Source organism: Epinephelus fuscoguttatus, linkage group LG12 (assembly GCF_011397635.1).
Source record: "Epinephelus fuscoguttatus linkage group LG12, E.fuscoguttatus.final_Chr_v1".
NCBI lineage: Eukaryota > Metazoa > Chordata > Actinopteri > Perciformes > Serranidae > Epinephelus > Epinephelus fuscoguttatus.
Window position 1 is genome coordinate 35977622 of NC_064763.1, and position 23210 is coordinate 36000831.

The 23210-nt window shown below is 43.5% G+C and overlaps 2 protein-coding genes across 4 annotated transcripts in view; both read left to right on the top strand.

Moving 5' to 3' along the window:
* The window catches only part of fnip1 (folliculin interacting protein 1), a 43463-nt gene extending 24691 nt beyond the window's left edge, over positions 1 to 18772 (top strand). For all 3 annotated transcript variants that reach the window (XM_049592991.1, XM_049592990.1, XM_049592992.1), the window contains 11 exons: positions 75 to 146; positions 1804 to 1939; positions 3212 to 3413; positions 3935 to 4020; positions 10486 to 10632; positions 12183 to 12352; positions 12750 to 14511; positions 14722 to 14887; positions 15110 to 15310; positions 15412 to 15527; positions 16328 to 18772. In XM_049592991.1, the coding sequence (XP_049448948.1) occupies positions 75 to 146; positions 1804 to 1939; positions 3212 to 3413; positions 3935 to 4020; positions 10486 to 10632; positions 12183 to 12352; positions 12750 to 14511; positions 14722 to 14887; positions 15110 to 15310; positions 15412 to 15527; positions 16328 to 16406 (3137 nt within the window). In that variant the 3' untranslated portion in view covers positions 16407 to 18772. The remainder of the gene's footprint in view (positions 1 to 74; positions 147 to 1803; positions 1940 to 3211; positions 3414 to 3934; positions 4021 to 10485; positions 10633 to 12182; positions 12353 to 12749; positions 14512 to 14721; positions 14888 to 15109; positions 15311 to 15411; positions 15528 to 16327) is intronic.
* Positions 18773 to 21108: 2336 nt separating this feature from the next.
* The window catches only part of rapgef6 (Rap guanine nucleotide exchange factor (GEF) 6), a 201100-nt gene continuing 198998 nt past the window's right edge, over positions 21109 to 23210 (top strand). The window contains exon 1 of the mRNA XM_049592987.1: positions 21109 to 21549. Coding sequence (XP_049448944.1) covers positions 21475 to 21549 — 75 coding nt within the window. The 5' untranslated portion in view covers positions 21109 to 21474. The remainder of the gene's footprint in view (positions 21550 to 23210) is intronic.

Below are 23210 nucleotides of genomic sequence, written 5' to 3' on the forward strand. Positions count from 1 at the left end.
GTCTTAACCCCTTCCTTTACCCTTAATCCAAACCTTCACTTTCTCTCTCCTCCTTCCTTCCTCCCTTCCTCCAGGCCACAGTCACCCCATGGACATGCCTGGCCGAGGGCTTTACGACGAGAGGGACAGTGGCATCGCCAGGTCAGGTAGGTTAATGCGACTATGAGCCTAAGCCTGGATTGACCTACACTCAACACAGCTAGGTGTGCTTTCAGCCCTACACTTGAGCTTTGAATTGGGTTTACATTTATTCTTGTTGAGACTAAAGAGGCAAAGGAACAGAGAAGAGCGAGTGTGAGACAGGAAATTACTTCATAGAACGTTTCTGTCTTCTTGTTTTCACCTTAGACACATCATAGGCGCCAGAATTTTTTTTGTCTCTTATTGTTTGCCCCAAAACACGAAGGATGCAACTAATTTTTTACTATTAAAGCGCGTTGTGGGTCAAAATGGTTGACCTTCTTGACCTTCTTTAACGTCACTGTTCTAGGTCAAGAGCATGAACAGTTACATAAGCGCTGGTTACTTTAACAGTGGTCCTAAGCTACGACTTCACTATTGTGGCATGCAGACACACATGCACGCAGTTTTCCATTCATTAAATCCACCCATAGGTGAAGCCTCACGAGGCTGACTGGGGTGTGTGTGGAAAGGAAAAGTGATAAAGGGAGATGCAGGGTAATTAATTCCTCTCTCCACTGCTGACTCTAAAAAGATTTACATGTTTTGACCTAATACCACAAAGAAAGATGAATGGGTGGAAGACACTGCGGAGGTGTTTACAGGGCCTCTAGAGCCTGGAAAACCTTGTGCAATGGAAACTGACCCCTGCCTCCCCCCACTCTGCCCCCTACCCCCCCTCTACAAACACCACCATGCTCCACTGGCATGACTGGTATGAGGGGAATTGTGCTTTCTGCTCAAACCCGGGTCACATGCAGAGGATTAAATATAGCAGCTCAAAACCTGCTACTAGTAAATGAGCTTCTAATTCAAGCCTCGTCCTCTCATCTCCCCTCTCTCCTCCTCCCCACTGCAGTTGGACTGGAGAGCTCTTCAGCTTAGTCTGACACACACAAATACATACACGCTCCTCTGTGACACAAAGTCTCACCCCGTCTACTTTTTCTATTATTGTAGCTTTTCTGCAACTCCCACGGTTTATTTTCATACATTATAATTAAGGTTATCTCTCATTGTCTCTAAAGATCACACACTGTGTAAATGGCTCATGTGATCATTGATCAGTGCGTGCTGCCTGTGCTGTAAATAACCCGGTGATCAGGGCTTGTGTCCTGTGGGTAGGTTGTTATTACCGTGTCAGCCTGGTGTAAAGCCAGGTTTTCCAACAACTGCAGCATGTGACTGCTAGCAGGCTAACTGATATTAGATCTCATATGAAACTATCCAGCAAATTAGAGGAAAAGAAGAGAGAGGGGTGTGTGTGGTTCAAAGTGTGTTTGTGTGTCTTTGTGTGTTGTTACTTTTGCCCTTTTCAAGTTCTTTGTCTTAGTAAGAACAGTCACTTTCCTCGAGATTTTTTGTCTCGCTCTGTGTGGTAGTGTTTGTGTGTGTGTGTGTGTGTGTGTGTGTGTGTGTGTGTGTGTGTGTGTGTGTGTGTGTGAGAGATTGAGAATGAGTAACCCTACGCACTTGTTGTCTGACTCACTCTTGTCCTTTTGCTCTTGTGTCACCCACTATTCCTTCCATCTGCTCCCTGTTCCCTTCTGCTCTCCTTCTCTCTTTCTTGCCCCCCTAATTTCTCTCCTCTATCCACTTCCAATCCTTCTCTCCGCCCTTTAGCGTCTCTGAGCAGCCTGTTGATCACTCCCTTCCCGTCTCCGGGCTCCTCCCTGACCAGCAGCTGTGCGTCCAGTTACCAACGCCGATGGCTCCGCAGCCAAACCACCAGCCTGGAGAATGGCGTCTTCCCCCGATGGTGAGACACATACAATCATAAATGCCGTGCAAGTACAATCAATATGTGTGAACAGCAATAGAGAGTCAAATCTTTCATACGCACATGCACACACTTAGGGCGGGGACACATGCCACGTCTTAAACTGGAACCTGGAAAAGCGAGGTTGGGCACTGGGTCCTAGTCTTGTGTCTGCTCTGTGTCAACTTTCAAGGGCGCATACATAGTCTACTGACTAGAAGTTCTAAGTTAGGTTCTGATTTTCTTCCAGGGCATGTTTTTTAAGTGTGTATTGGACCTAAAATGTTGTCTGTGGGAGAGATGTAAAGCTCTGCACTGAAATGACACTACCCGTTTCTCATCACATGATGTGGTGCATGTTGCTATGTTCCAACAGTTGAAATTTATTTACCTCAAGGCGTAGCTGTTAGGTCCTGAGGAGCACTTGTGGGCCGCGCCAGAGTTGGTCTCATGAGCATGCCTTCTGCATGTCTTAATTGAAAGCAATGGATTTGAGGTGCAAATACAGTGTATGTACGGGCCCAGAGAGTAGTTATAGTGCCCGTTTGGAGACGGGGACAAGTGTTTACGTTCTGTGTTTTTTTTTCTGCACAACTTTCCAAACGCACACTGAACAGAGTCTCTCCCAGTTGCTGACCCCCATTTTTCTTCCTTGTTTAGGGCCTCGCTCCGACAGGCTTTTGTAAAGTTTATCTTGCTAGGACTTCCTCAGAATCCAGCAGGCAGCTGGGAAAATGACACACACTGCTGCTATGCACTAATAACTGCGCTCAAAAACACACACACACACACACACACACACACACACACAGAGTGCTGTGACTAGACAGGATGCTGTGTTGGCCTGTCACTGCAAATGCAGCTGTCAGCCTCTGAGTGCTCTAATCTTCCAGGCGCTCTAGTTCAGCAGCACCAAAGCGTCTTGTTTGCCAGCTGAAACAGTAAAAAAAGACCAGGATTAAAAGTGTTTTTACACCTTTTCTTTGCTTAACAGATGTGTCTAAGTATAATTATCGGCTTAACTGTTGTAACAGGTAGAAATGTTGAAGAATATTTACTGGTAACATCTAAGCAGTATTAACCTGCTGCAAAGGTACAAGAAAGACACTTGCCAAAGGAGAGTGAAACAGTATTCTAACCCATGATGTAAAATGTTGGGTAATATATATCTTTATGACCTTCATGGGCAAAAGCCCAAGGAGTCAGATTTATTTTTGTATCGGATCTGCCTCTGCTCCTAAGTTGACCCCGTGTGTGTCTTGTCCTGTTCAGGTCAGTCGAGGAGAGCTTCAACATGTCTGACGAAAGCGGTGGACCAAGCCTTGGCGTGGCTCGGAAGAAGAAGATTGCCATCGGGGTCATCTTCATGCTGTCCCCCAACCTTGAGGAGAACAACCGCTTCCAGGATTTCTTTTTCTCCCACTTCCCTCTCTTTGAAAGCCACATGAACAAGCTCAAGAGCGCTATTGAACAGGTAATTAACTGCTGGTACAAATCAGCTGGTTGTTTTTTGTGTTCTCCTTCACTGATGTCAGCAATTACCTGTTTAGTTACTCCAGAGATGACTGTTTTGATGTGTTAGTTTATTTCCCATCATGCTTTTCAGTGGAAGATGACAGTTTTCTTGCATTTATATTCTTCATCACCTCCCTGATTGACACTGTGAAGATGAGCCTGTCAGTGAAATCCAGTTAGCAGTGAGACATGAATAGTATTGAATGCAAACCTTACACCCTCTGCTGTTGTAATGAGCAGAGTTGCTGTCAGATTGACCGGTCAATGGTCATACCTTGTATATCTGCGGTTCTGTTTACTGGTGTCTGTTGTTGGCACCGTCAGAGCTCTGGGTGACTTCCAGTTTTACCCTCCATCTTCCCTTCAGCCCCCCCTCTTCCTCTCGTCTCCCTCACAAATTCCTTGCTCCACCTTTCCTCTAACTTTGTTGGCTTCAGTGCCAAATATCTCAAAGTGTGTGTGTGTCGTTTCACTCTCAAGGCCATGAAGATGAGTCGACGGTCAGCTGATGCCAGCCAGAGAGCCTTGGCTTACAGTCGAATGGTGGACGGACTGAACGAGTTCAGGTTAGGCAACAACTCAGATTTACTCACTGTGACAAAGACAATAATCTTGTATAATTTTTTCCTTATTTCTCCTGCAACAACACCTTACATCATAGTTAAACTTTTAGGGAGTGTTTATGCCAACGATATCACATTGCATACTTTATAACTTAATATTTTTGTAACTGAGATTATCCTGCGATATAACACAAGGATTCAGCAGTCGGACATAAATGACAACAATGGGACAAACACAGTCACTCACAGTTTCTTTTTACTGAACATTTATTCTCAAACTCTCAAAAACTCAGCTCACCAAAACCAACGTCACAGTGTCACTCGGTTTCTATGTACTGCGGCCAAACACAACTCTATTCCTGGGTACATAGCAAGATTTCACATCATGGAGACTTAGGAAAAATGTGACATTTAAAATCAGTTTCCAGGAACTGGATGCTACGTGTATCATTTATTTTGTCGTTAGCAACACTTGCAAACTGTGTGGTTTGTAGGATTTTGTTTCCTGGTGGTGAAGAAATGTTGGCAGGAGATGCAGGTGTGATAGAAAAAGAACGGAGAGGTTAAGAACATTTAGAATATTGGTGCGGCAGTGGGAAAGAGGAGAGGAAAAATAGGCGTGAAACTAAGCTTACGGCAAATGATGTCATATCTTCCATAATATTCTTCTTTTGTTTTTTATGTTTTCCACAGTAGGATTTATCAGCAGCTTTTATAGAATTTATTCCAGTAAAACACAGATTTCCCATTTGAAGTCCTTCAAAACAAAGTTCACCCACATCTAAAGGGCTTACCATGCATTTTATCCGAGACCTAGCCCTCTAATGTTCCCTAAAGTAGGTCACCAAGTACCCATACCAATCCTGTGTGACTCATGTTATGGCACCAACATTTGGGTAGCCTTAATGACACTGAGCATTTTTCACGTGCCTTTCATTCCGAGCATAGTTTGTTAAGCTACTGGGTTACCAGGAACCATTTAGAGTGTCTTTTTAGTACATCACACAGGCGATAAACAGTGTTTTTGCTGATAACATCTGATATTCACCAGCTGCTGTGGCCTGCAGACAAAAGAAGCAGCTCATCTATAAATGTGGTTTACAGGAAAACATTTTTCTTCTCTAATATTTCTTATGTTCACAAGGCAATGGCCCCATTACTTTAAGATATAACCCTCATAAATGTTTCCTTAAATGCCCCTTTCTTAAATGAAATGCTGCTGTTCATTGCTCTAATGATGTTAGCACAGGCTACATGATAGCTGTCAGTGAGCAGGTAGTGTCTGTATATAACAAGGTGAATTTAGGGAATCTGAAGACGACAGAGGTGAGGTAACGGATTGTGTCATTCCGCTCCTGTTACTGATGCAGTGTGCTGAGGTGTCGCAGCAATCAATAATTAATGAATACTCACTGTGGTTTACGTGTGAGGATAGTGTGATGCTAACACTCCCTGCCCTCCCTCACATGCTAGTTTGTTCCCTTTTAAATGAATCGATTATTTAAACAATAACATGATACTCAGCTCCAGTGAGACATGTTGAAATATGTCGGGTTAAAGAAAGGAGGAACATGCTGTTCTCTACCTGTCTTGTGCAAACCACAGATATTGCATTGTAACTGCAATGCATGCTGGGAGTCTTGCTCCAAAGCTTTGGTTGTGTTTAGGGAAGCTTATCTGGCTGACATTTTAGAAGCTACCAGTTACATCTCAACTCTGCACCACAACTACCCGGTATATCGATGATGCTCTTTTCAGGTTCCAAGAATGATTTAATCTTTTATTTGTTATGACATCAGATATTCAATCATAAATTTGTACCGACTAGATTCTAAAAATGTGTTTATGTGTATGACGGAGACATGGCTGTCAGTACAGTATGACTGTTTGGTACTCATAAATCACGCAAACTTATTTTAAGTTATTCCAAGTGTGTGCACACATGCCTGCCCCCACCACGACTTTCACTGGCCACACACACACACACACACACACACACACACACACACACAAACTCACAAACTCACACTGGCAGGCAATGCCCTGTCTGAGGTCCCCTTATTGCTGCAGTCATATGCCTGTTGGCAGCTGGCCACAGCAACCCAAGCCTCCAGAGTGGCAACCCTATCTACCTCAGACACTGGCCACGAGCACCAGAATAGTAAATAATATGCGAGTGCCAGCAGGAGGAAAGCTATTGCCGGGGACAAACAAAATATCTGTAAAATCTCACCTTCAGACAGCAGCTAAATATAAGTGTAACCACCTTTGCCATTAAGGGGTTTTGACTTCATGGAACATTACAGAAGGAAACTGGAAGAAATGCCTTTGCTTGATGCTGATTCTGCTTTGACGTAGTTGGGGGGTGGGCATGCACACATACCCACGCATGCTGGCAAAGATAAGCTGCGTACTTAGCAGAGGCATGTGAACATAAAAGTCACACCAGCCTATACTGGGGTTATGTTAGGGTTTACAGTTAAGAGAAAAAAAGCAGGGCTACTGAGAGAGAGGAACACTTAACACACAAGGGTTAGGAGTCTAATTCCCATTTTAGCACACATGCATGAGAAAGTGCACTTATCCTTCTCTAAAGCACCTTGGATAAAAATATGCACCAAATGGCAGCCATCAGTAACTGTGGGTAATTCAGAGCATAAAGTGAACTGAATCAAAGCTTAAAAAGGGTGACCAAATAGCAGTTAAAATCCACCCCGGCAAAATTTATAATGCAGAATTTTCTATTTTATACTAAACATCTGACTGAGTGCTAAATCACTAACATTTATTTTTACCTAAAAAAAAAATACATGCATGAAGGTGCTAACGTATGAGCCGATGCTAAAAATGCAGTTTTAGCCCAAGTTGAGATATTGAATAGTTATTGGATCCAGAATATTTCAATGACCATAACTGCACAGCTTTAACTTGCAATATTTACAAGGCTGTTTATGTTGGCAAAGGTAAACACAACATAAGTCCGAAGCCACAGATGAGGTCAGAATTGTTTGCATTGCTTCCCTCCATAGTGAGGTAATTAAAATCTGACACAACAGTTTAATTTCACATCACAGCCGCGCTCTTTAAAGTTCACCTGAACAGCTGCTGCAGACAGACAAGATCTACCACTCATCAAGCACCAGCTCAGCCCTAAAGCCCACTGGGGGGGCTTTCAGTAGGTGAATGTACACCAGACACAGCAAGGTCCCGTGGGGCAGGAAAAGGCCACGTATAAGTCAGCCTGTTTATAACACAGGAATGAATAAAGCATTATTAGGTCATTTGATGCTGCAGGCAAATGCCGGATCATCTGTGCTGCCCTGCTGGCAACGAGATGTAAAGAGAGTCGGGTACATGTTTTGGGTGTGCTGAGTTACAAATGACATCAAGTCCATTCTAGTTTGCCCTACTGTGGCCTCTCCCTGCTGTTAATTAATGATTCAGCAGTGATTGATTAATTCTTGTGAAGACTTGATTAGTCAAGCTCAGATTATCTAATGATCTAATGCAAAAGTCAAACTGGAGTCTGTTGTAAGTTTTGTAAAACACTGGTTGAATGACTTATTTCTTTGATTAATTAAACATTTAGTCAAACTAAAGATTTATATCTAAACTAAGCACAAAAAGTAAGGAAATGTGTGTTTGGTAGATTGTTTCTTTATTGTAACAATGCTTCTTGGCACTAAATCTTAAACCCCTGAAACACCTGTTTATTTCCCTTTTTAAATGGTGCCACATTTGTAAGGAACATGCATCTGTGGGATGAGCAGCAGAGCTGAGTATGTGGTTGCCCATGAAAAATTTGCCAAATCTCTGCCAATCCCAAACAGCTTTTTTTTTTTTTTTTGCCATTGCTATTGACTCTTGTTTTGAGCTTCTGGTACCCCCGGGTATGAGCATGGGCCCTGCTACAGTGGTCAGTTGGTGTCTGCTCTAAGAATCAGCATGCCACGTTTGACTGATCTGGATAGGGCCCGTGCGATAGGGCAACTTCAAGATGGTGTTCTGCAAAACCAAGTTGAGGCATTATTTGGAGTGGGCCCTGTCATCTGCGCACTGAAGGCCAAGTTCCGTATAACAGCATTGTCAGAGACAATGGGCGTCCCAAGAAGACGGCACCCCAATAAGACTGTTTCCTCATCCTGTCAGCACTTAGGAACCGTAGGCAGTCTTCAACAGATTTGCAGTCAAGGATTGCAGGATGACATTGCAAATCTGGAACAGATCTCACGCAGCCAATCTCCGGTCTCATAGGGCTGCCAGGAGCCCTGCCATGACTGCCCTTCACCATCACGCCCGTTTGCGCTGGTGTCGGCAACACGTGCATTGGGACCTGAACATGTGGAGGAATGTTATGTTCAGCGATGAGTCCTGATTCTGCCCTACGGAGGTTGGATCGTAGGGTCAAAGTGTGGAGAAGATATGGAGAACTGATTGCTGCACTGATAGAGTAACATCTTTTGGTGGAGGCAGTGTGATGGTGTGGGGCGGCATCTCCCTCGCTGGAAAAATCAGGGTTGTCATCATTGGAGGCAATCTAAATGCAGAGAGATATCGAGATGAAATTCTGCAACCAGTGGCAATCCCATATCTCCACAGTCTGGGACTGAACTCTATCCTTCAGGATGACAACACTCGCCCCCACCAAGCGGGGTTTATCAGAGGCTACCTCCAGAATTTGGGAGTGGAGAGGATGGAATGGCCTGCCAGCAGTCCTGACCTCAACCCCATTGGACACTTGTGGGATCAGCTTGGGTGTGCTGTTCATGCCAGAGTGACCAACACAACCATGTTGGCTGACTTGCAACAAATTCTGGTTGAAGAATGAGATGCCAACCCACAGCAGTGTGTGATCAGGCTGGTGACCAGCATGAGGAGGAGGTGCCGGGCTGTTGTGGCTGTGTATGGTTCTTCCACACGCTACTGAGGCTCCTGTCTGTTAAACGAATAAACTGTTAAATTGCCAATATGTCTTGTTTCTTCAGACTTCAATCATCCAATCCACCAAACAACACCAAACAAGAGTCAACAGCAAAAAAAAAGCTGTTTGGCATTGGCAGAGAGGATTTGGCAAATTTTTCATGGGCGCAACCCACATACTCAGCTCTGCTGCTCATCCCACAAATGATTTATTGCCAAGAAGCATTGTTACAACAAAGACACAATCTACCAAACACACATTTCCTTACTTTTTGTGCTTAATTTAAATTATAAAGCAACATTTAGCTATTAAAGAAAACGTAAAGACAGTCAATCAAGCAATTTTCTCAGTATTTGCATTCTTACACACGACCACAGTAACTATCATTGTGTTGCTATCAATCTACAGAGGTGGTTTGGAGTTACAACACTCAACAGTTAAGTCAAAAAAGAACTCCTTGCAACAACTATATTGCGATGCAGTTGAAGTCGTTAGTTCTTCTTTTTGCATCCAGTTAACTTCTTCTCATAAACTCATAAACAAAAATTGCACAGTGTTCCTGTTTTCTTTGAAAATATACCTCAACCTAGACTAGCTTGATTACTGGAATTTTGAAGAACTAGTGAAGGTCACATTCACTGTGTGACACCTGCGTTTTCTCTCAGCATGCAGCCTGTCCACATCTCCTCTGTCAGCAGGTTCTTTATAGGTCAAAGAGGTTGTGAGTATACTGCAGAATTAACCTTGTTTACAATCTAAGATCTGCAGTTTCCTCTACATGAAGCTTGAAAAACAGCACTAAGTTTTTATTCCTTATCAGTAGGACCTGCAAAGTCTTGAGAGATAACCTGGGGTGATAGCAGCTGGTTACGTTTATTATAGTTTACTTTAAATTAGCCTGGCTATGCACGTGCATTATCTGTGTTTGCTAAAGATTGCAGTTGTATGGATTCACTTTATATGTTTGCATGGAGTTAGAGTAAGCACATCTTTTTTTTTTGATTTTCCAAACATTTTCAAACAAGCATTTTCAAACCCAGAATCCACCAGCTGCAGCCCATATTTCAGCTCCGACTGAAAACGCCTGATTCTCCACATTCCTCGGGCTGCAGAGATTCCCCTCTGCCCCTGTGTCAAAGCTTGGCCTTCAGCCGAGACACGCTCACCAACACGCCCCACGTTCCATGGAAACTCCAGTCCTTCTCAATGGACAAATGCACCAACTGAGCTACATACAGATAGATACAAGCACACATGCGCACTGTACAGAGACAGGGTTTTGTGTGTGTGTGTGTGAGCGCAAGCTCGTCGGACTGTTACACACACATACACACACACACACACACACAAAACCAGGGTCTCCCATGGCCTCAGTGCAGACAGCAAAGCTCTGTGAACTGAGATCTCTTTTGTTTACCCCGAGAGACAATAACACGTCTGTTCCCCCTCCCTGTCTGTTTTCTCTCTTTTTCCCCTCCTTCCCTTTCATTCGCTCTCTCCATGCCCTCTCCCTCTTTCATCCCTCCCTCGCCATACCTCATCTACAGGATGACCATCTGCGACCTCTACACCATGCCCCGAGTGGCTGAGCCCGTCTGGTTGACTATGATGTCTGGAGCGTCGGAGAAGAACCAGCTCTGCGGTCACTTCATGAGGGAGCTCTCTCTGCTGATGGAGCAGGCCTCCAAGAACCAGTTGAGTGTCCACTTGTACTCACACCTAGTCCGCCATCAGTCGCTGCATTTCTAAAAAGAAAAAGAACTACATTAGAATGCATTTTCAGACTCACACCTATCATATTGCACAGTGGTTTTGAACAGTCATGTGGCCACAGCAAAGCCACCTATTGTGGAAACCAGACCCTTCACTCCCAATTGATTTTCTCTGAGCCGGAAAGCAGTAATAGAGAAGACAGGAATCAAGCAAGCTTGCAAATATAAAGAGGGAAAGACACGCACAGCAGCGCTCAGAAATGTCTCACATGCTCAGTTTTTCCACATCTTTTGTGTGCTCGTACTTCCTGGATGAGCGAATCAACTCAGGAAAACACATGCAGGTTCACACACTCTATTCATTCCATCTCCCACATTCACACAGTCCATGGCCTTTCTCTCCTTTTCTTACACTTAAACACAAGCACATGCTCACACTATGAATGTTTCACCCTCTTTGCATTTGTTTGTTTGCCTCAGAGGGAGCTGTGAATGAGAAGATCCCTGCCAGTCTCTAATTGCTTATTGTTGCTGTTACAAAGCCACGTCAAACCACTGCTAATTGTACATATATGAATTGGTAGCAAGGCCTTTATTGAACATAGCAGCAGTATTCAGTACGGTTTATTTAAGTAGCATTCAGTACTCTGAACTAAATGATTACATCAAATTGATCTTAAAGGAAAGGAATAGCTGGCAACATTTTAAAAAGATATGTGTTTTCTAATCTTGATTACTGTCTAATAAATCAAGCTCTTAGACCAACTATTAAACTTAGAAGCCTGCAGAATATTTGATGTTGTTGCTTGATTGGTGCCTTAAATAAATCATGATTATGACAATATCGTTCAATGTGTTTCTGGCTCCAACAGCAAATAGTTGTATTGAAAATAATAGAAAAACTGCATGTTTAATGTTAACAACCTTTAAAATAAATGTTAATCTCAAGTAGAAACTCTATCACCTAGGCAACAACTGGTGTTCCTTTATCAGCATGCCATCTCAGTAAAAGTCACTATTTCCCCCAGCACTGGTTAGAATGACTAACCCGCAACTACTTCTGCATAGTGATAACTCTTGATTGAAGCATTGTGTCTCCCCGGCAACCTCTCATTCTACTGTATAACATTACGTCTTCTCTGAGGCATCCCGGCAGTATTCCCATGACATGGTTTTGATGACTGCCGCAGTCACAACTGTGTTCAGCACATGATTGAACTTGACCACCATTACAGTGTTGAGTCATGAGACAGGAAGGGAAGTAGACACTTGTGGTCAGGACTGAGAAGTGAATCATGCTAATAGATTGTGTGCGTACGTGCGAGTCATTCACTCTGTATATGCTGCAAACAATGGATGTGTGTATGTGGTGTCCAGTAGAGCAAGAAAACATCTGACTTTAGTTTTCCTATATCGGGAAACATCTGCCCCAACCACACGGGGTCAGGAGAGAAACTAAGAGACTTTTCAGCTAGGAAATAATTTGGATTCTCCTCTGCTGTCTGCTGACCATACCAAATCTATTATTCCAGATTCCTCCCCGCATTATTGACCGCCGTCCTCACCAATCATCTGGCCTGGGTGCCCACTGTCATGCCCAACGGGCAGCCCCCAATCAAGATCTTCTTGGAGAAACACTCTTCCAAGAGCGTCGACATGCTGGCAAAGACGCACCCCTACAACCCACTCTGGGCACAGCTAGGTGAGACAGACACACACACACACACACACACACACACACACCCTCAGTGACCTTGACTTTTTTTCTTATATACTATCTGCATACTGTTTGTATAGCTGTATGTGATTGATGGGGGCATATAGCAAGTAAGGATATCCTTTAAACACACTTTCACCTCAAGTGACATGGGACTCATACAGAAAGTGAGTTCATGGTGACACCTGGTGTTCATAGGTGAGAACTGCACATTGGAAAATAAATGTACAGATGTTCATTTTAAAAAGAAGAATCAATTGTTTTAACATACCTTTATTAGTTTGGGAAGTTGCCATTTGCAAAAATAAAAAAAGAAAGTGATACATCTAAAGACCCATTTAGCATTGCTAATGTTTATTTTTCTTTTCCTATCACTGTGTAGGAGACCTGTACGGGTCCATTGGGTCACCGGTGCGGCTATCAAGGACAGTGGTAGTAGGCCGCAGACAGGAGCTGGTCCAGAGACTCCTCTACATTCTCACCTACTTCATCCGCTGCTCTGAGCTGCTAGAGACCCACATGCTGGACAGCGCTGAGGATGAGGCCATTGTCATGCCTGGCTCCCTTATCACCACCTCCCTAAGGAAAGGAGAGGTGGAGGAGTCAGACTATGTCCTGGTTACCGTCCATAAACCCAGCGGGGACTACTTGTCTCAAGGGGCTCACGGCCGGCAGACTGACGCGGAGGACAGCAGCTACCCTTCAGACAATAGCCTCCAGAGCAGCACATACACAGACACAGAAGTGGAGCATGGTGCTGGGGACACACCCAAGGAGGAAGATGAGGAGGATGAGGAGGAGGAGGAGGAGGAGGAGGAGGAGGACAGCAGTGAGAGTCAAGGGTCCAGGAGCAGTGTGCTTCAGTCAGGACACAGCCAGGGTAACAACCCTATTATCAGGACTACAGAAGCAGCTGAACCTGGGGAGATGCGTAGGGAGTCTAGCAGCCCACTGGCCACAGAGGCCAGACTGGAGACGGTGCTGCGTGTTGGCTCGGCATCCCCTAGAGAGCAGGTCTGTGTGCTGGATACAGAGACCAAGGGAGACCTGAAACTTATTGTCCCATCCATACCCGCAACAAGTCCATCCCCAACACCTTTGACCACAGAGAGTAAAAACTCTTGGGCAGAGACTGGGATGGACGCAGGTACAGGGAACCAGCCCACCAGAGTGCTGGGTCCTCGACCGTTGGGGATCCCTCTAGAGAAGAAGCCCCCAGATAAGAACCTGGCTGCTGCAGTGCCAGTACCAGTGATACCAGGAAACACTGTGACGGGGCCCATGGCTTTGACTCTAACAGAAGAAGAGGAGCCAGCAACAAAAGTCACTTTCCTCATTGGAGACTCCATGTCTCCTGAGTCGGACACAGAGAGCCGCAGGAGAAAGATGGATGAGGAAATTAAAAAGTTCAAGAAACACCAGCAGCTCTTCCCAATGCAGCAGCAACAACAGCATCATCACGGGCAACATTATCAACAGCAACCGCAGCAGCTGCTGAGAGGAGTGGATTCAAAGACCAGCAACACTAGTGCAACAGAGGACCAAACCAAACAGACCAAGGTGGCTCCAGCCCTACAGCGGGTGTCCAGTAAAATGCCCCAGTGGAGTCAAAACTGTATGGACGATTTTGATGAGTATTTCAGCCTGGAGAACCCTGTGGAGACTAGGACTATAGACGACTTGGCTAAACAACAGGAGGCCAGCTCCACATGCAGTATACACAAAGACTTGCTAGACCCCTCGGGAGTCCCCCAATCTAGTGAGCTGGGGAGTCACAGTTTTCAGAGTGCGGGTCGGGGTCAAGGTTTGGGACTCTGTTTAGGTTCAGGTAGCGGAGAGGTTGGGTCCAGCACGAAGGGAGACTCTTTGTTGGATGCCCAGAGGAGGTGCAGGTGTGGGTCTACAGATTCCTCTGACACCTGCTGTTGCAGGGGCTGTTCTGCTGAGCAGGACAAGGGTCCTCTATTGTCAGTCCCCATCCCACAGGATGGGAGCATCAACAGCAAAGAGGACCAAAAGCGTAAAGCGGTGCCTGTCAACGACTGGGAGATACCGCGCAACGAGAGCTCAGACAGCGCGCTGGGGGACAGTGAGAGCGAGGAAACCGAGGACTGGCAGGAGGAAGTGCTGGTGCCCTTCCCGGGGTGAGTAGAGGACTGACACATTCATTCACAGACTTCTTTGCTGACTTTCTCTTTCTGTTCATAAACAGTGAGCAGGTATGAAGTGCTTTAATTGTAACCAGTAATTATTGCCATACTGATAACAGGGAATAAGTGAGAATAATAAGCTGTCTTATCTTTTGAAAACCAAAAAAACCCCAAACATCTCATGTCATGTGTTTTATTTTACAGGTCAAAGTTGGTGGAGAACTTCTCAAAGCCAAGCATTGCCAATTTTGGCCGGTCTCTGTTTGGAGGCTACTGCCCCACCTATGTGCCAGACTTTGTACTGCATGGGTTGCCCAGCGATGATAAGCTACGGCAGAGCCTCATGGCTGAATTAACCCATGCTGTTCAGGTAAAGGACTGAAGTGTTTGAACCTGTTATTTTCACTGACATTCAAACGATTCAAACATCCTTAGTATGCACTGTCACTGTAAAACAAGCGCTTGCCTCGTAGCTCTGTTATGTATCATTTGTTTTGGAGTTTGAGGCGTGTATTAACATGTGAAGAACACTTTTTTCCTTTTTGCATTGGTTTTATTGGTTAAAAGAAATGAATGTTCTTGTCCTCTGCAGCATCCAGTACTGGATGAGCCCATAGCGGAAGCCGTCTGCATTGTAGCAGACACAGACAAGTGGACAGTGCAGGTGGCCAGCAGTCAGAGACGAGCCACGGACGTCAACAAGCTGGGGAAGGAAGTCCTGGTGTCCAGCCTGGTGTCCAGCTTATTGCAGTCCACTCACCAGCTCTACAAACTCAACCTCTCACCCAACTTTGTATGTCACACCTTTCAGTCAAACACGGATTATTTGTCAGTATACAGCAATCACCACTTTGATTCCTGTGCTTTACCAACTGTGTTCTTCTTCCTCTTTAGTGTATAATGCACCTTGAGGACCGCCTGCAGGAAATCTACTTCAAGAGTAAGATGCTTGCTGAGTATTTGAAGGGCCAGACAAGAGTCCATGTGAAAGAACTGGGAATGGTCTTAGGGTAAGCAGTCAACCTTTTTCTCAACTCACATGCACTGTAAAGCTGCACATGAAAGTTCTGATTATATCACTGAAACGTACCCTGTGGAGGTTTTACCTCTAGAAAGCTGTTTTATGATCGGGTGCCTGTTTTGTTTGTCACATGCACACCCATGGGGATGCAAATACAGACTAACGTGGGTGACGTGATGTGATAGTCCAGTCAGTAGTCAACAGATGGCAGCAATGCTCCAAGATGAATGGCAGTGTGCCAAGAAAGGCAATGAAGAAGAGGAGTGATTAAATGGGAAAGCAAACAATGCAGGCTTTAAATCTTAAGGAAAGGTCAGCTTTGCAATTTTTTTTTATGAGGAAGGAAATGCACTCAACAAGACTCCACAGTGTGTTTCAGTGTAGAATACCGAATGTGAACAAAACTTTTTTGTTAACAAGGACACTACACAGGACATATGTTAATGAAAAACCTATCCATATTAATGTATACATCGAAGCAGAGGCAACAGATGCAGGAGTTATAGAAATAAATAAACTACGCACAAAAAGTAAGGAACTTTGTGTTTGGTAGATTATTTCTTTGTTGTGACAATGCTTCTTGGGAGTAAATCTTATACCCTTGGAAAGCCTGTTTATTTCCCTTTTAAGTGGTGCCACAGTTGTTAGGAATATGCATTTATGGGATGAGCAGCAGAGCTGAGTATGTGCGTCGCGCCTATGAAAAATTAGCCAAATCTTCTTTTTTTGCTTTTAAGTAGGGCATTTGGCTCTTACTATGTCCTGATCGTTGTTCTGGTATCGTTGCAGAATTGAGTCCAGCGACCTCCCCCTGTTGGCCGCAGTGGCCAGCACTCACTCCCCCTACGTGGCCCAGATCCTACTATGAGACTATAATGGCACTGAGGTCCCAAGCAGCGAGCTGCCTGAGGAAGCCAGTCAGACCTGGCTGGTGCCACTCTGGCCCCAAGATCCTCTGGCCGTCCATGCTTCGCAACTGACCCCCCCCCCCCCCCCCCTCCCAACATGGTTTCCTGACCTGCGTGCCTGGGCCAGGCGGCATCTTTGCTTCGAGCCTGAGCAGTGCACGTCTTTCACGGACCACAGCCACAGCCAGCGCCTCTGCTCACCACCACCACCACTGCTGCTGAATTTGGTGCAATAATGCTGGTGCACCACAGGGGGGAGCTAGAGACCACAGTCCCACAGATGGAGCGAGGCTCTGCGGATGACTGAAGCATCCCTGACGTGACCTTTCTTCAGTTGTTTGAATGTTTCCTTTAAAACAGGACTCTTTTATTTTTGGACACAAAAGCCAAAGACTTTATAATGTTTTTTTTCCAGATGAGAATAAAACTTTAAGGATATCTACAGTATAACAACAATGGACTTTGTTTCTTCTGCTACTTTTTTTTTTCTCTGTACAATCTTAAACCCAGTCGTACGAAGTGACGGACTACATTTTAAAGGAAACCGATGGACATTTTTAAACATTGCTTTGACGTAAATATCATTGAGAACTTTATCAATCTCATGCCAACTATGTTATTTCATTTATCTTCATGTGTTTGTTTACAAGCCAAATTTTCCCTGAGATATCTCAATGACACATTTTATTTTCTTGTCAAATTGCAATGCACGCCTGACTTAAAAGCCTATTTTCTGGCCGCATGGGGGTAATCGATGCACACCGTGATTTTTGGTTTGACAAACTGGTTTTGAGACGGCTAAAAGTGGCTTTGACATTCTTATCATAGGTACAGCACTACCTCAGATCTTCATGTGGGCTGTGGATGACACACATTTACAGTCGCCCCATAGGAAACCCTGAGGTATACTTTTTAACATGTTTAATCAGAGGAATGTCAGCGTCAGCTGCGTGCAGACTCTATGCTGTGTTCTTTGGAAAAAAAGAAAAAAAAAGAAGAAGGGAAGGTTGTTAAATTCCTTAAAGATGATCGTTACACATATTTTTGCTTCAGAATGTGATCAAGGGAGGAGAAGGGTCCCTTTCTACTGTGGAAAAGCTAAAACACGCATCATCTACGTATATATATTTTAAAACCAAAATGCTGAAATATTTTCACACTTTTATAGCTTCGCCACCTTTTTACGATGTTTACGGCTTCGATGTTTGCTGCGGAGAGACGAGAGGGGGAACACAGGAGGCCTTACAGCGGATTGAAATGTGTATCGGTTAACACTATTTTCAAACATGTTTCTACGACGGTTATTCTCACTAAAACACGCAAAGTACAAAACTATGGTAGCACACTTTTTTTTCCCTTTTGTGTTCTGTTTGGTTTTCCATGACAGTGACAGATGATTTTGGTTGTTATGCCATATAGCCAGGGTGCGATTTGCTGAGTGTAAGAAAGGGAGGATCAGTTGTTTTCACAGCTTCTGTTTTTTGATTCTTTCCTGGGCATAAAGTGTTCGCTGCAGAGGGGCCAATAGGAAAGTATGTCATTGTTATTATTGCTTTCATGTCATCAGTTGACGGCATTGGAAATGAATCTATATTTACATTGTTTAATTGCAGACAGTAGGTTGACATGAGTTAAAAATCAAACATAGGAAGGAACTGAGATTTAAATATATACGCTGATCCATGCAGCACTTTACAAAACTGTGCTTTTAGCCCAGCAAATTTATATTGATAGCAAGAGAAGGTTTGAAGGTTTGATTTAGCCAGCAGCCAACTCAATAAAAATGGTTTCTGGAAAGAAATGTTCACAAATTTAAAAAGAATCCTCTTTAAAAATTGGAGTGTGTCTCAGGCTTGAGCCTGTTGATGGCTGAGAATGGCTTGTATTGTGTAAAAAAAGCAGGACTAACCCTGAGAGCTGTGTAAGTTTCCTTCCATACACTCAAATCGCACCCTGGATATGACCCAAGTCTTAACGGAGATGTGGCATGAATGCATCACAAGCTTCTGGAGATCTCATTTTTGCTGGTAAAATTGATATAAACATGCTTGTTACTGCATTGAAGATGCGCCGCTGTATCAGCCTACATTTTGTACAACCCAGCCATGATGTTTAAAAAAAGGTATGAATTTATATCTGCTTCTCTGGCTTTGTATATGAGTAAATTATTCAGTTGCCCATGGTATGTGTAACGGTTCATGTAGACTGTACATACTGTTTATTTCCATGTATTTGTACAGAATGTCTTTTAAGAATTGTCTCCTCAGATTATTTTTTCCCAATTTTATGGGAATGTTGTGCAATAAAGATGCCGATGTTAAGAATTTATGCGTCTCTGGGAATGTTCTCTGTCACAGAATGAAAGGGGGAAAAAATCCTGGAAAAGTTAAATATTGGATGTGTGAGTATAAAATCGTTAAAAGCAGAGATCCAACTGCTTTAATTCACATCAGGGATTTGATGAGGAGAGAAAAAGGGGGGAAAACCCTTTGTAGTGCTGTACTGACCCGCGTGTACTCACAGTGGGATTACCCAGAGTGAGTGTGCTGTAGATATTACCACACACTCTGTACCTGTGTAGAAGATGTTGCACTTAAGCAACGTCCCAAAGTTTGTGTGCAATCACAGGCCTGGATCCGGTTCAAGGGAGCCGCTCCAGATTTGTGTTTCTTCACATCTGAGATTATCAACTGTGGTTTCTTGTCTGCGTTCACACAATTACTATGTAAACTATCACAAGATTGTATAACTGGCATATGTTAACTGGTTTTAGCTCTGCAGGGAGTCTTAATCTCCTTTTTCTTTATTGTCTATCTTTTATTTTAGAAATTCTACATGCAGAATAGTTTCTCACGGCAACTTTTTTTTTTAAACAGCCTGGAAAGTAGCTGTAAGTCAAACTCTGCACAACAGCAGCACTTCTGTTTAGATTAGCAGTGGTCTGACTTCCACTGCTCACCATCTGGATCACACATTTCACCCACCTTTTGGATTTACCACCCTGAAACTGGCTGTGGCTCCACCCCACCCTCTTCACGGCACAGGAGCTGAAACGAAACGAGCACACACATACACATACACACACACACATCACAGTTATGCAATAAAGGAAGGAGTGTCCTGGCTGTGCGCAAATACACTGGCAGCAAATATGAGAGTGTCCTGTCAGTGAGAACATCGCTGTTTTCACGTGAATAGCTATTTTAGGAAGCGATCAGAAAAACACACGGAGACGGACTTCAGACTCTGGTGGATAAATCAAGCGTTTCATCTAAATTTAGATCAAACCCTGAAAACTGCGTTGAAACTGGATATGCTTCAGTAGCTCATGGCTTTGCAGTTCAAGTTTAACTGTAACTTCACCCTAAACCTGAAGACGTGCACGTCTAGATTGTGCTAGTGCTTTCAATGAACTTCAGTAGTCTGATTATTCCGCGTTTTGAGAGTGTGTAGTTGCAACCTGACCACACAAGTGTCAGGAGTCAGAGGGAGGATCTGTGCTGCGTTCACGGACTCCTTTTGAAGCTCGTACACTCGAGCTCCAAAAGTAAGAACCAAAGGCGCCTTTTTTATGCCATTAAATCCAGACTACTGTGTGACTTTTGACAAATAAATAGCTCATTATTTGTCTTAGGAATAAAACATGGGACTCATAAGCAATAAAATGCACTCTCGCTCACTTCAACACATGCAAGAATTTTGCTCACACAGCCTTTATTGATATAATATGACTTTTAGTTTATGTTAACTTCCTATATTGCTTCTATATAACTTTATGACTCATCTCCAGGCTACTTGTGCCACTCTTACAGTGCTTTTTAAAAACTTTATCCTGTAGTTTTTACTCTTCGCCACCACTCAGCAAGAGTTATGTCTTGTTATGACGTTTATGTGATTTTTCTTGATTGCATCTGGCAGCTGAGCAAGGCTGGACTCTGTGTTGCCAGTTTATAGCTGCAACATATTGTTGCTTACAACTTATATGGGAAAAAAATCTGTGCAGCTGCAGCATTTTGTTTGTAACAAATAAAGAGCAAACCAAATTAGCCGTATGTGCTAAAACTTAAATAGCTGAGCACATAAGGAAAACTGTACCACACACACTGCTTAATAATACTGTGATAATCTAAAATACTTTTATGAATCTAAATATCTTTATACAAACGATGGAATTAAAAGTTTAGTTTTTCCCATTTGGTGATTTACCACAAAAACTCAGAAAACAAAATACACAAAAGACACCTTAGGTATGTTAAGAAAACTTTTGTTGTGTTGTTTTTGAACTTTCAAAAATAATGCTGCTTTTCTCTGGCAATATTTCATAATCACAATCAGAATCAAAAACAATTTACTGCTCATTCAGTAGATTTAACTTGGTGATTTGGTGCATGGCAATAACATTATGAAAAAATATACATAAAATATGCACCTACAGTTGTGTAGGAATGTGCAAATCATTGTCTAGAGGGTTTAAAAGTTCACAGTAGTAATGTGCATACAGAATTTGTATGGAAACATGATAATTCAAAAACTACCACTTGAGTCATTTAATGTGTCACTGTGGTCTCAATTCCCTTAGTTCCGACGGTATGTGAACGCAGCACCATCTCCGTGCAGACAGATGTCGTCAACTGTGCTCACTCAGATCTGCAGGAGGAGGGATCTAAATCTGAACTCCTGGATCTGTCTGACGCTAGCTACCGAGGTGGACATTTCCTTTACCAAACATGTACATAATTCAAGACTCCAAGTCCCGTAGGTTTAACTTTCTGTCACACTTTAGTTGTGTCTACTCTTTTTCGGACGCGCAGTAGTTAAAAGTGAAGTTAGTGTGTGTGTGTGTGTGTCCTGGAGAAGAAGGAGCTCCTGGTCGGTAAACTCCATCCATGCTCGGCTCGGCTCGGCGAGGACAAGATCCACACGGGGATGTGAGTTTGTTCAAGCTCGGGTCGGCTAACAGAGCAACCAGGAGAAGTGAGAGTGAGGATACCTTACAGAGGAAGTAAAAGGTGGATTTGAGCCGAAGTTATGAAAATGACCGGAGCCATGGAAACTTCTTTCAAACTGGCTTTGAAGAAACCGCCCTCGCTGCGGACAGCAGAGGTAAACAAAACTATCGTGTCTTTTTTAATTAGCATCTTGCTAATGCTAGCCAAAATCAAACTGTTGCTTCAACCTCGCTTGGGGAAAACTTCCCTCAGCTGTCAGTGGAGTTTGAAATGAGTCTACAGTCATTTTGTGTTGTGTTAGTGTCTCATTAGGACTTTTTAATACAGTCACATGCTAATTAGTACACACTGTACATGACTAAATAACTCACACAACATTTAGCTAACTAGCTAGTGTCCCAGAGCAGATACAATTTGTAGGTAACTAACTTTAACCCTTGCTAAGTTGTCTGTGCAGTTCAGACAACTGAAAAGAAATAAAAAGGTAAAGTTAAACCACACAGGCCAAAATGTATCAGAGCTTCAGTGGTACTCAAACCAGTTTTCACAGTATCAGGGTCCCCCATGAAACTGTTTGGCGCAATCAGATTAGTTTAATTTAACCCTAACCCACTAGTTTTTGTTCCTCTACATAGTTAAGTTTTGAATAACTCTCATTTACTGCAATCCTCCCTGTACTCCTAAACAAAACATAACATCACAACTTCCCAGCAGAGAGCTTACGCCTAAACCCAGGAGGTACTTTGTGTAAACTTTAGGTTTGAATGAGGCCAGTTAAATTAAATCACCACTGCTTTCTCATCCCTCCTCCTTTCCCTCCTCCCTACATGAAGCTGTGGAAACACAGCTGGCTTGTCATTGCTTTAGTTATGCTGTGTGCCCCAAAAATAGCTCACGCTGTACTCCCTTCCATGTTCGGCTGCTGGTAATAGTTTTGAGGTGCAAGCACTTTTCAAAGCGCTATCAAGAGTACAAAAAATGTTTTATTTTTTTAAACACAGCAAGCCTTCCAGCTTTGCATGACGCTTTTGAAAAGGTCCCTTTTTATGGTGCTGAGCCTCTGTTTGTTTGTGGGTGCATGGTGGGTAGAAAGCCTCTTTCACACCTTCATAGAGGGCTTTTGTGCGCACTGAAACAGACCATAACAACCAGGTTTAGTCCACAAATATGTGACACAGTCATAGCAGTGAAATGAATCTGGGATTTGGTAATCTAGATATTTGATTCAGCAACTAAATGAATGCAGTGTAGAGTCCTCTTTTTTTCTGTCACACTTTTTCCAGGGATGCTGAATGCTCTGTTTCTTCTTCAAAAGTTTAAACCAGCATTGAAGGAATACTTCATCCTGCAAATAGTGATTTGTATGTCAGTTACTCGCCCCGTGTTATAGTGAATGTGGAATGAAAACCTTGTTTTCTGGCATACCTCCACTGTGAACGAAGAATCCAAAAAAGGCAAACATTCTTCAAAAATTTAGGGCCTTGATTTCAGTACGGGAAAATGGGTATTGTACATAATTTCATTGATTTCCCTCAAATCTAGTACTTATAATGTAGGAAATTCTCGCACACATTTACAGTGATGTCTAACAGTGTTCAGCCAGTGTTTGCACCGGTGCAGAATGTGGCCCTCAGGCGGGCTGGCTGGAATGCAAAAGATGAAAATTTGTACTTAAGTACAGTACTTGAGTTTATGTACTTAGTTACATTCCACCACTGCTAAGGACACTGACGTAGCTCGAAGAGATGACCACTGTAGAGGAGGAGAAAGAGACAACAAATTACAGTGATGTATATAGTTCAGAGAATCCAGAGG